At 41.9% G+C, this 13929-nt stretch overlaps 1 protein-coding gene across 3 annotated transcripts in view; it reads right to left on the bottom strand.

The window, feature by feature from the left end:
- Positions 1-13929, bottom strand: part of PRMT8 (protein arginine methyltransferase 8) — a 60331-nt gene that overhangs the window by 30292 nt on the left and 16110 nt on the right. For all 3 annotated transcript variants that reach the window (XM_057428650.1, XM_057428660.1, XM_057428670.1), the window contains exon 2: positions 2798-2983. In XM_057428650.1, the coding sequence (XP_057284633.1) occupies positions 2798-2983 (186 nt within the window). The remainder of the gene's footprint in view (positions 1-2797; positions 2984-13929) is intronic.

Here is a 13929-nt window from a genome sequence, read left to right as displayed (position 1 = left end):
GTATACCAATGTATAGAAATATATCTCCCGTGAGATTTTTCCAAGCAGACCCCTGAAAAGGATGAAGGCTGCTCTCCTAAAACCCAGGTTTGTCAACAAGACAAACAGCATAGACCCTGAGAGAGCATCCATAGTCTCAGGATCCTGAACTTCATCTCATGGTAACTGCAGCCAAGACCATCACATCCCCAGATGGTTCATTCTTTTTAGTAAGTATCAGTACCAGCAGAGCACACACCTCTCTCCAACTGATTCAGGTCATTTGTGCCAGGAATTTATCACCATGTACTCTAAAAATGTCCTGGTTTGCTTATGTCCTGTTCAGTTGCCTTTCAGCGGATGCCGGCATGATTAAAGTCTCCCATGGACCAAAAATCAGACTCAAGTCCCATGCAGACATGAGATTTCTTTCACTTGTCTGAAGAAGGCCTCATCTACTTCTTTTTCCTGGTGGTCTGTAGCAGACAACCACAACCTTGTCAACCATCTCAGTCTGCCATTTAAACCTAACCCATAAGCTCATCATCTGTCCCATGCATTCCGTTGTTCTGTCTGCCATCTCACCTTCCCAGTCTGTCCCTCCTAAAGATCCTGAATCCAGCCATTCTGGCATTCCAGTCATGTGAGCAATCTCACAGGGATCAACATGATCCCAGTGAGATTGTAGCCATGCAACTGCACACTGATTTTTAATTCCTCCTGTTCAGTTCTTAGGCTGCATGCATTAGTGTACAGGCACTTCAGAGAAGCTTGCTGTCACGTTGATTTTCCAGAAAAGCTATGAGACCTTCTCCCACAATGTTGCCTCTTGGTCCTTCCTTTTTTCTGTGCTTACACTTGGAGTGAGCCCCTTCTGCTCTGCTTTATTGACTGACTATGAGGTCTTCTCCATCACCATGCATTTTTTGCTTACAAACTCAGTCTGCAACTTCCCCGTGTGACTGTGGGTGATCACCCTCTATCATTCTCAGCTAAGATCTCTTCAGCAGCTTAGCCAGACTGTTGGCAAAGACAGTTTTGGCCTTTCTGTTTTGTCACGTGGATTACGTATCTTCCTAGCAGACCTCCACCCTCAAAGAAGGTCCCGTAGACATAAAAGCTGGAAACTTGTCATTGACACCAGCTGCACAATCATTTGTGGACCTGCAGAAGCACTTCTCCTCAAGTCCTTGTTCTCACTGGTACAACTGAGGCAAAAAAGCACCTGGCACAGCTTGCTGTTGATCATCATCCCAAGAGTTGTGTAGTCACACTTTATATGCTCCAAGTCTCATTGGTGTTCATGTAGAATAGCAGCAGTAGCACTATAAGGCTGATCTAATGGGTGGACATACGTTAGCAGCCTCTCCACAGTGTCCCAGATCCAAATGCTGAGACAGCAGGTCAGGTGAGCAGATAGGGGCCCCTGTCCCTTGCAAGAGAAAGACTTCCACTACTTGTTGCTTTCTCCCAGTGCTTCTGCATGGCTCAGGGCCAACCATTTCTGATGCTTCATTGGACAGAACTTCCCATCCCTCATTTACAATGAAGGCATTGAACCTATTTTGTAGGTAGAGATGTGCAGGTAGATCAGGAGCCTTCCAGGTGTTGCCAGAAGTTACAAGTTTCCAGCCTTCACTGTCAGAGGAGTCTCCATTTTCAAACCTGGTAAGTACAGACTCTGACTGCTCCTCCTTTCAGTATAGTTGAGTATTTAGGTTCTTGTACTTGTCAGAGCACAAGATCCAGTCAGCTAACCTCCTCTAGCAGCTCCGTTACCTGTTAACACAGATTCTTTATCAGTCAATGCACACCTTCTGCAGGCAAGAAGGCAACCTCCCACTTCACAGCCTCAGCAAAAGGTCTCAGGTACTTCTTGCACTCCCTGAGACCTACAGAGCTTCTTCCATCAAGGCCTCAATCTGATTTGAGTTTCTGATGTGTCTTCATTATTTCCCTTAGGTCTCCTTCCCACTCAGTTGGTCCTCTATCTTCTTCCATTCTTGGATGGAATTTCTGAATGCTACTCTGGCAACATGTAACTGGTAGATACAAATCTTCTGTTTACGTATATGCCCTCCAATCAATTACTAGAGTAACAGAAATAGGTACTGGTTTTTAAGTGGTTTGTGAAAAGTGCCACTGATTTCACATTGTTGGCCTTTTTGCACCCTAGTATTTAAGATCCCATCCTCTTAGGTAATGTAAATATAAGATATTAGTGTCTTCTTTAGAACTGGTCTACAGTCAGCTTTCTGAAGGTAAATATTCTGATGGTAAATATACACCTCATGTATTTTGTGTTCTTTCCAGGAGAGTATTTATTGGAGGCTATTGGGCTATATATTCCCACTAATGCAGCCCATTCATTCAAGTAACATGTCAAGAGTCACAAAATCATTTGGCTTTTCATATCAGTTGAGTAGCTGTTCTGCTGGGATCTGTGCTCCAATATGAAAGAGAACAAAAGACCTAACTTAGCAATAAGGTAGTTTCTATGTGTGTTTGTGTTAGTTCACAGCCCTCATAAATACACTAAATTGATTTACTGATGAAGATTACCACTGTACGGATAGCTAATATAAACTGCATTGAGAACGCATTTATAAGGAAGTAAGTGGGACATAGGTTTTGAGTACAGGTCTCTAGAGAAGTGCGTGATATCTTTGGCACTGAACCAGATTATATGATCTTCTGAGGAAAGTCACAGGAATATAATCATAAGCAAGGGAAATGGGGTAAATAACTAATAAATCAAAGAAACATTATTATGATTAATAACATGATGATGATGATGATGAAATAAATATAAGATTACCTCATGAATTCCAAAATGAGCATAGGAATCAAAGTAATAATCCCTGGATGTCATCTCTTCTGGATTGATGAGTTTTGCCATCTTGCCTCGGCCTGGGCAGCTTGGTTGCAATGGGACATGTATGACAGATTGAACTGGCTTTGGAACAACAGTAGGCTGAGGAGGCTGGGATGGTATGGGGCAAACCTAGGAGAACATGGAATATTGTTAAGAGGCAACATTAAAAGAAAAAATTTCTCTCTCTGACTAGCACAGTGATATTATTGTAACTAGCTAGGAGATAATAAGACCAAAGACACCTGGGGTATCATAAGCTGCCTTCTTTTCCTGGCTCTTTAACTTACTTGCTTTGAATTGGTAAATTCCTTTAATGGTTTTTTCCTTGACGTTCTTCTGGAGATACCCACATTAGTGCGGAGTAATGGCAAATTATTGTTGGCTGAAGTGGGTGACTCCAAACATTGACACAAGGCAGTTAAGAGCTAGATTTTTTCTTTAGTGTCTTTTTATGCCGAACTGCCACAGCTTTGTGAGAGGTGAGTTGTAATAAATTAATAGTTTCCCCGCAAAGAAAAGCTCATAATCAAAGGATTTTGAACACAGTGCTGCCAACAAGAAGGACAGGATTCACAACAGATCTTTACTTGTTAGGTAATGTATTAATGAGGTAAGTCTGAGAATGCTCACAATATCTGAAAGTGCTTGATACTATCTGAAAGTCTCTCAGCATGTGCAGAAAGCACTGTACGGAGCTGTGTGGTGTATGCGATCCATTAATTTAGTTTCCTGGGAGATGCAGGAGTCATTTGTTAACAAAACTCCCTCATCCACTCCATTTCTTCTTGTGTATTGCATCTCCAACACCTAAATTTCCATACAGGTAGAATGCACTCTCTTTATTCATATTTGATACCTGTACCATCTAAGACCGAAAACAGAATGTTTAACAAACATGAGACATAGACCATGTAAGAAAGAAAACTGTGAGAGAGAACTGGTTCTTGAAACTGCTTGCTTTGAAGTGACTCTTTTTTCAGCCACTTCAAACTGCTGAAGCACTGCTCTGAAGTTTCTACACGGAGTGATTGAAATGCCAGATCAACTTGTCATAGACAGACTTGTCTGATATCATAATGGGAATTTAGAACTAAAAACTGAGGTCAACTGAAAGCTAACAATGCTATCGTCAGCCATATGTTACATAATCGGTACTCTATCAAAATTTGAAGTGCACGTAACACCTAAAGTAGCCATTAAAGGCCAGGAAGCACTTAAGTTGACTGATCACCATGGAATTCTTTTCGTGCTCTTCCATTCAGTTTTCCAGAAAAAAAACAGGCAGGTATAAACTATATTGTATGTTTTCCTGCAACAGATTTTCCTTCTGAGATTTCTGGGTTTCAGGAGTTTTGACAGATCTCTTTGCAGCACTACATCCAAAACTCTCTAGATCAAAAGCAATCAAGAGGCATACTTACAAGAATGAAAAACAATCTGTTATTCTAACAGGGCTATTAGAGGTTTAGCTTTTGTGGTAGTTCAGAGGGAAGTTCTGAGGTACATCTATTGCCTGTCTATTGTTGAACATGACAAATAAAGGAAAAGATGATAACAGATTTTTCCATCTGAATTAGGCTATAGCCTCTGGGAAATAAAGAGCTTTTCCAAGTTTAGTGTCATTTTATTTCCAAGTTGCCTCTCAGGGAGTTGCACATGGGGATGAACTGTCTCTGCATTAATAAAATGCTTCAGGTCTTACGTCTGATTTTAAAATACTGGTCTCAAACTCAAGGAATCTAAAAATAAACCATATCAGTTTCATTCCTGTGCATTCATTGCAGAGTCACCTCTATATTTGGCACTGATAATTGTTAACACTAAATGCTTGCTGCTTGCACTGATACTGAAATCATAATATCCCATCTGGCCTGATCGGGTAAGCAATTCTACCCCAACAAGTAATACTCAGCTACAGTGTACTGTCCAGGGGCTAAACTCTCACTTCCAACACCCATTCAGGTTTGGCATGGCAGAGTGAGAAGGTTGTGAAGGTGCCATATTGCTGTTAACAGCCCTGGTTTAAACTGCAGTTGTTAGTCTTGCCCTCCCCCTTGTATTCTGCAACACAGTCAAATAGCACCAGTCTTGCCTCATTTTTTGAGACGGAATATATTTGCAATCAAATAGGATGAAGAAATTGTTTCATGCTGTGTTTTCCTTGGAGTAGCTCAAAGCCTATATTGTTATTAAGCAAGTCACAAACCAGTTCTTTTTCTTTCTGTAATGTGGGGCTCAGTAAATAACAAGGCAGTTTTCTAGGACTGCCTTTGCACAAATGTGTTGAACTAGCTGGCAGGAAGATCTAGCTAGGTTTCTCACTGTTCTGCCCTTGTTGGCCTGTTCCCTTTTATGTACATCAGAAGGGACTCATCAGCGTCACCTTCATACCTCTTTTCTACAGTGTACCTCATAGGGGAGAATAAAAAGACTGCCCTTTCACTTCTCTGCAAAGCCTGACATTCAGCTTGCAAGGCCCTATAAAAGAAGCCTCCATAATGTGTGGTGGGTCACCCAGGTAAGCTGATCAAACTCCACATAAATTCTGAATTACATACTATTTATCACCATGACTACAAAGCCATAAATGGTGCATAAGGATCTTCAGGGTTCTCTAGTCAGAATGCTAGGTAATGAGCTGTATTTTAAGGATGATTAGGCAATTCAGCTCTTTTTTATTTTTTTTTGGGGGGGGGGACGGGACGGGACACAACATGAAGTTAAAAAAATATTTGAGGACAAGTTTTTCTGAGGCATGAAACCCCATCTTTGTTAGGGGTTTGTTAGCAGTTGTTCTCACTTTGTGGTCAACTGTAAGCTATGGAAGGCATGCTACTGTTACCTGGAAGCAGTGAGCAGAAATGTAAACATGACTGATGGTTTTATTCAACTCCAAGTGAAGAGAGATATTCATGTGCCAGATTACTTTAAAACGCCTCACATCACAAGGCACAGCTTGTTTTAGAAATAACAACAGAAGTTATAGAAGCCTGTACTGAAAATACCAAAGTTGAAGGCAGTGAAGAGGAAGTTTGTTGCAGATCATTGCATAAAGAGTTACGAAGCTACGATGCCAGAGAAGTGTGAACTTTTCCATTGTTTATTTTCTTCCTGGATGATACTACTGTCTTTGCTGTTGCCTAAGTGCCTGCCTTGCTAAACAGAATCGTGGTTCCAGTGATGTACAAATAATTAATTCTATACCTCCTTATAAGAAACTCTTCAAGATAGACACAAAGTGGAAAGGAAACATAAAATAGCTTGGTACTTCAAAGCTACATTACAAAACCCTGGCAAACGCATGAAAAGGGACACACACACTACTATAGCCCCCACTATCAATGTTCATGATGTGTTTCATATACGGGAAGTAGTTGTGCCGCTGGACAGCCTCTTCTCCACCCCATCATCATCCTGTCTGACCCTCTAGTGATACAGAACAAGAACCAGAAAGTGCTAATCAACTATAAACCCAGTTATTTTTAGGCCTTTTCTCAGTATTAAACAGCTGAAATTCACATGAAAAAGTAGAGCTTTGCTATTTTTAGAGGCTAATTATTAACAAAATAACTATCTGTACAGTTACTTTCTTAAATTAGCAGAAAATTTAATTGAAGCCCTCTTCTGCTTATCAATTGTCTAATGCACTGATCCCTGAAAGTCACTCTGCATCTAATACCTCAGGCTTTTTCTTCCCCTCTCATTGAACTCCAGATGTTTCACAACAGTTCTAAAAAGACGTTATATTCTGTAGGCTTTGCTGAGCTTTAGGATGGAGGAGGGGAAAAAAATTCTAATTGATCACCTACTCCATGTCCTAGCCAAGCTTTTGATCTACACTTCAGTGTAGTTCCAGATGTAGTTCAGCTCTAGAGGAGGTCTCTACCTAAGAAGTATCCATGTTTATCCATTACTACTTTTTAACCTCTGCAGGATAAATATGGACAGAAAGGAGAACAAGACTGAGGAACGGCAGTTCCTCAGCTGAAGTGCCAGAGAAAATCAACACACTGATTTACACAGTGCAGTGCCACCTCAGAACTACCATCAAACAGGCACCTACATTGAATAGAAGCCCCACACTTGGCACTTTCATATCTCAATTAGCAAAAATCAGACAGTTTCCCTGCACAGAGCAAAGACACTGTGCCACTTCCTTTGGAGCTGTAGCTCACTGGATCTTAATATGTTATAGTACACATTTTCTCTTGATCTGATGCGAATTTTACACTGAATGGTTTCAGGTTAATTAAAATATCTCAGTCTACCTTGACCCACCACTATTGCTATTCATTAATGGGCTGTCTCCATCCTGGCTTTTACTGTTACTGTTTGCCTTCCCTTTCTTGCTTTACGATTTTCATGAGGGGTTGAGTGCTTTGTCTCAGCACTTCCATTGATGCTGATTCATAAGGCAGCATATGTTATTGTATGCTGACAGCAGATGCATGCTTGACTAAGACTGAATAGAAATCCTTGCCTGATTTGTGGACACAATGTAGAATGCTTGGTCCACAAAATCCAACCTGTGACTGTTCCAACAGTTGTTAGTGCCCCTTTCCAAGAAGCAACTGCTTCATGCACCACACACAGCGTCAGCTGAAGCTGAATGTTTCCTGCAGGTCTTAGGCATGCAAGGTCTGCATTCTGGTACCCCACTCCTATAGCTGCCACACACCCTTTCATTCTGTGCTGTGGACATCCACAATGATTCTTCTTTCTTGTGAAAAGCGTTGGCTCTGCCTATGCATTCACAAGAGCAATGCATTCATGAACAGTAAGACTTGCATGTACATGAGTTGTTCACCTTTTCTTTTACTTAAGCAGTAATACAGAAGTAATTCAAATGATTGCTGTAGAATAACTACAGACTGAAGAAGTGCTTTCCCTTAGAACTGTGAAGCAAAATGGAAATTACTAGAGACAACATGAGCAGAAAATGCAACCGACAGCAGTCAGATCTGTGTAACTGTGTTTCTCTTAAAATGTCCTGCATCAATACTGTGTTAAATAGGTTAATTAGCACAAAGACTTATGTTTGCGTGACTAAAGTGCTTCCGATCTGTGACTTCCATTGTTTCATGTGACTTTTCTTAACCTGAAAAGCTTAGAGAGTGAATCTCAGCTTTAGAAAGGTTATTACTATTCACAGTTGTGAAGAAACCTTGCAAATACTGAGTGAAAGTTTACAGATACTGAAAGGCCTGTAAAAGAAATGCATTGACGCAAATTCAGTGTCTTTTTTTAGCCAGTCTTATCACCTTTCCATATACAAGGTTGGCATCATTGTTGGCATGGGCACAGCATGATGTACAGCAATGCAAAATTTTCTACTGCACCAAACCCGTCTGTGTTCTGGTGGTGGAAAAGTCCTTCAGTTCCTCTTGCCTTCTGAGGTGCTGGTGCATGGTGAAAAAATACTTGGTGCACTAAGATAACTGTGAGTCAAAGGATAGGACAGAAAGTTTCACGTGCTAGTTTTCTGAACATTAACATGATCTAAGAAATGGAGGGGGGGGGAGGGAAACAAACAAACCAAAACAAACAATAAAACAGAAGAGAGAAAAACAGAAGCAAAAATAGTGTCTCCCCATAGCCTGCTGCTGGCCATGTCACTGAATTCATATCTGCCAAAGTTGTTGTTGATTTATTTTTTGTTGATTTATTTTTTCCGTGAATCTCAGGGCCATAAGAACAGCATTTGGCTCATTCCAGTGCTACTTATACCTCATTCCTAAGAAAGAAAGCTTTATCCCAGTTTGTCTAATGGTGATTGTTGAAAGTTACAACAAATCAAGATGGAGAGTGAGAGAAGATTCAAGGTGGTTCAAAGCTTTTATTGACACGGAAAAGTGATTTGGGGGTGTCTTTTTTTCCTTTCTGGAACACATCAAGCTTCTTGGGACCCTGTTTCTTTAAATATTACTCCTGTTCATGGAATGACTGGCAGCTGAGTGGGATAGAGGAGAAGCATCAGCTCACTTCTGAACTGGCTGTACCTTCAGAATTAATGGGGAAGGAGAGCTTTCTGACAGGAAGATTCTGAATATGTGAAAAAGACAGGGAAAAAAAAGGGACTTTCCATAGGACTGTGAATCAGGGGAATATATTTTCAGAACTATTATACAAATGAAAAAAACACTGAGTTTGGTTTGTTAATATTATTGATGATTGGCAACTGAGTCACCCTAGGTTCTATCCTGGATCAAGAGAAAGAAAAAAGCTTCTTTACAGTATGCTTTAGGTTCAAGATAGGCAGAGTTGCCTATCATAGGTGTTTGTTGATTAGACTGGACAAGAGGGCCACCAACTTAGACCCCTTGTTAAAGCATTTGAATTTATGTGAGCAAAATCCAAATCTTAGTTCACTCATGTAAAGTAAAATAATAACCATAGTAAATACTAAATATTTGTTGATCCAATGATAGAAAACATTAGGACCCTAACTAATGAGTTGTGCATATTTGTTAAAATAGCACGGAAAACAAATTACTGTCATGAACATCCCAAAAGAGTGACTTGAATAACTCTTGAATTTTCAGGAACTGAAGCATTGCAAAGGCTTGTAAAAATGGGTTTTGTTGAGACACTGAATCAGTGGAGGTAAAACCGTTCTGCGCCAAATAAAAAAACAGTGCTTATTTTTCTCTTTTTACTGACAGCATAATAATTCAGCAGAATTCTGAAGCATGATGCAAGTCAGAGAAATGCACTGCCCTGTCACCAGCAGCACGACTGACGCAAATTGTGCATCAGAAGCAATAAGGTTGCTTTCTTCACCATGAAGAATGATATAAATGATTAAAAGACAAAGGAAGAACAAAAGAAACTGACAACCTCCTTAAAAAGGTACAGATAAATAATACCTGGATTTGGGAGTATTGGATAAGCTGATTATGAGCTGGCAGTGTCCCCTTTGCAGCCAGGAGGGCAAATAGTATCCTGGGGTGTACTAGGAATGTGGCCAGCAGGTTCAGGGGGGTGAACCCCCGGTTTGCTCAGTCCTGGTGAGGCCACATGTGGAGAGTACTGTGTCCAGTGCTGGGCTCCTCAGTACAAGAAAGACAAGGAGATACTGGAAAGGGTCTTGAATCCCTAGCCACTTGGGTGAGAGGTGAAACTGTTCCCAAAACCAGCTGTCGGGGGAGTAACAGTGTGAGCAAGGCAAGCAAGGAGCTCAGCATCACTGGGACAGAAACATGGGCCAATGCTCATGTGCCTCATGCCAGTTGCAGGGGGAAAGTCTGTCTTCCCCACTTGTGATGTGCCTGGGCTGCGCACATATATTCACCAGCAAACTTCAAGCTGGAGTAGCCAGTGACTAGGGGGAACTAGGGCCCTCGAGAATCCCACAGGCATGGGGTCCATGCTAGTATGTCTGGGGGGACTTGTGATGTGGAGAGCATGAGGGGCAAGTGTATGAATGCTGCATGTTTGCAGTGAGCACCAAGCTGGACCAGCCATCAAGTTGGGAACCCTGTGGGGCTCATATGGAGACCCAGGATCCAGGCAGTTATGCTGGGCAGGCAGAGGGGCTGCACTGGTCATCAAGGGATCCACAAACATGTGTGTGTGCTGGTGAACCTGGAGAGCAGACAGTGAGTACGTGCCTGCACTTGTGACCTTCTGCCTCTGCCCACTGAAGAGGAGGTCTGTGAGTTGTCTTGTATATGAGTCCTGTATGTAGGTGCTGGGGGTGGGGAAGGTGAGGATGGAGGGGAGCCGTGTGTAGCCTCCTCACTGTTTGAACTTGCAAACAGGAAAGCATCAGCCAGGGAAGGTCATGGAGCAGATGATCCTAAATGAGACCATAAAGCACATGTGGGAAAACTGAAGGATCAGCCTCAGACAGCACAGGCTCATGAAGAACAGGTCCTGCTTGACCAACCTGATCTCCTCCTGTGACAAGGTGACCTGCCTGGCTGATGGGGGAAAGGCTGTGGATATTTTGTATTTGGACATAAGTGAAGAATCATTTGACACTGTCTTCCTGGAGAAACTGGCTGCTCATGGCCTGGATAAGCGGTTCCTTGATGGGTTGGAAACTGTCTGGCTGGCGAGAATGGTGGTAAATGGCATCACATCTAGATGGTGACCAGCCACTAGTGGTGTCCCTTGGGGCTGTTAGGGCCAGTGTTGTTTAATATCTTCACTGATGATCTGCATGAGGGGATCGACTGCACCCCCAGTGAATTTGCAGATGACACCAAGTTGGGCAGGAGTGTTGATCAGCTGAAGAACAGGAAGGCTCTGCAGAGGGATCTGGATAGGCTGGATCGATGGGCTGAGGCCAATGGTATGAGGTTCAACAGGGCAAAGTGATGGGTCCTACATTTGGGCCCCATGTAATGCTCCAGGCTAGGGGAAGAGTGGTTGGAAAACTGCAGAGCAAGAAAGGACCTGGGAGTGCTGATGGCTGCTGAACATAAGCCAGCTTGTGCCCAGGCAGCCAAGAAGGTCAATGGGATCCTGGCCTGTATCAGCAATGGTGTGGCAGCGGGGCCAGGGCACTGATCATTCCCCTGTACTGGGCACTGGTGAGGCTGCACTTTGAATCCTGTCTTGAGTTCTGGGCCCCTCACTACAAGAGGGACATTGAGGTGCTGGAGCAGGTTCAGAGAAGGGCAATGGAGCTGGTGCAAGGTCTGGAGCACAAGTATGATGAGGAATGGCTGAGGAACTGGGGGTGTTTAGTCTGGAGAAGAGAAGGCTCAGGGGGGACCTTATTGCTCTCTACAACTGCCTGAAAGGAGGCTGTAGTGAGGTTGTAGTGAGGTGGGGATCAGTCTCTTTTCCCAAGTAAGAAGCGATAGGACAAGAGGAAATAGCCTCAAGCTGTGCCAGGGGATGTTTAGACTGGATATTAGGAACAGTTTCTTCACAGAGAGGGTGGTCAGGCATTGGCAGGAAAAGTGGTAGAATCCTGGAAGTGTTCACAAACTGGGTAGATGAGGCCCCTCAGTGATATGGTTTAGTGGTGGTCTTGGCAGCCCTGGGGTAATGATTGGACTCAATGATCTTCTAGGTCTTTTCCAACCTTGCTGATTCTATGATTCTATGTCCCTCAGCCTGGGCAGAGGCTCTGGGTCCCTGGGGCAGCAGGCTGGCTCCAGTGGCCAGGCAGGAGAGGTCCTGGATGGGAGTGGCCATAGGAGGGAGAGGCTGAGCTTCTTACATCACTTATCAGCACGCAGGCAGACAAATACTCAGCAATTCATACCTATGGTTTTCAGAAGTACCCATTCAGCTCAGTGGCTTCCTGGCTGCTGCGTACCATCCTCTCCTGCCTCCAACCCCTCCTCCTAAGGGTTCAGCTGTATGATCCAAGGCCTAGCAATGATCAGTTGCCCAGATGTGTAACTCTGGCTCAGACTCCTGAGAAAAAGCCTAAAGTTTAAGCCTTGATAAAGCCTGCAGCATAACACCATAAATAATAAATTCAGGTGAAACACAAATCTAAAGTTCAAGGATTCAGGAAGAAAAACAATAAAACAATAATGTGAACAGCTGTAACATACTCAAGGAGTCTAAAGACGGCAATGGCAACACAAAGCATGAAACAACATGAAACAACATGAACGTTCCCAGCAGCAGCAGAATCTGACCTCTCACCACCTGCTTCTCAATTATCTAGCCAGCAAAGACTCTGTGTATCTTACCTTGGGATTGATAAGCATATTAGTGCTTTGCCTAATAACTTGTATAATCTTAACTGCCTTTGATACATTAAGCAACAAATAATTGCTTTGTACTTTTGAGTTAAATACATTCTGCCTACAAGAGATTCTCTGGGCATGGTGAAAGGTGTTTGAAGAGGGTGACTCAGAAGGAACGATAACACAGTGCCTAAATTTCTGAAGAGGTTTTGAAGAAAAAGTATTTTTGAGAAGCAGGCTTTTATGTATTTCTCAATGTATACTTACTAGCAAAAAAATTCACACCAGTGATCTCTGTTAGAATAAGTAAACTGCATTTTATACGTTTTAATTGAGTTGGTCTGACTTGCAAGTGTGCTGTCTTATTCTCTGATCCCCGAGATGTGTAGGTGTTACAGAATTTAACAAAACAAGACCAGTTATATTTAATTGCTGAGTCAAAGGTGTGAAAGCTTGGAAGGGATCTAAACTGAAACATACAAATATTTTTAAATGTTCCCTTTCTGAACTGGGAGTCTGTATTCCCAACAGCTCACCCAAGTTGATAGAATTTAAACTTGCTTTAAGGCTTTGACAGCATTGTATCTGAAAAGTGAGATCGTTATTTCAAGTTCCAATGGAAGGCTATATCTTCCTGTAATTCCCCACAACTAAACCAAATTTTGTCAGAACACCCATACGGAGGAAAACAGTGACTATAAAGGATGTTGCTAAATTAAAAGCTAGGACTTTTCTGTGAAACTGCCTTTTTAAACACAGATTTTCTCTGTCAACAGATAAATATAATTATAGAAACCTACTTTATTTAGTGTAAGACTTTACCCAGGATTTTATCATTTTACGTATAAGGTCCTTTCCAACCCTAACTATTCTATGATTCTACGATTTCCCAACATATGTAAATTGATTTACATCGATTGTCCACATTGGCATAGTAGTGCCTTCTCTGACACAGTTTTAATAACACTGACAACCTGGGTGCACAAAGAAATGAAAGTCACCATGTAATATGCAGTTTGAATTTATGTAAATATAAAATATTGTATGCATGTATATAAACACATACATATGATACGTAATTTTGTAGGTAAGCATTTTAATGTATGTTTAAGGAACTGTATACTTTTCTGTGTGGCTGAGATGATAAATGATCACAATGTTAAAGCAGTTATTAAATTAATAAATAGCACAGTCTTTCTCATTCAAAGCTAGTGTTGTGTATTCCATTTGCATTTTAGTTCTAAGATAGGGAGTAACTTCCTTGATTTGAAATAGTGTTAGAATAGAAACTGTTGTGTCAGTGGGACTGGCTATCTTGTTGGAGATAAATTAGTTTTCAGACTCCAGAAATACCCTGGATATTAATGGGGTATTTTAACGGTGATGATATTTTGTAATAGCATTGAAGAAGCTAATTAA

This window comes from Pezoporus wallicus, unplaced genomic scaffold (genome assembly GCF_028554395.1).
Source record: "Pezoporus wallicus isolate ANWC-B61680 ecotype Strahan unplaced genomic scaffold, APGP_CSIRO_Pwel_v1 scaffold_3294, whole genome shotgun sequence".
Lineage (NCBI taxonomy): Eukaryota > Metazoa > Chordata > Aves > Psittaciformes > Psittacidae > Pezoporus > Pezoporus wallicus.
Note: the sequence above shows the minus strand (reverse complement) of the source record. Positions and strands in the feature narration are given on the sequence as shown.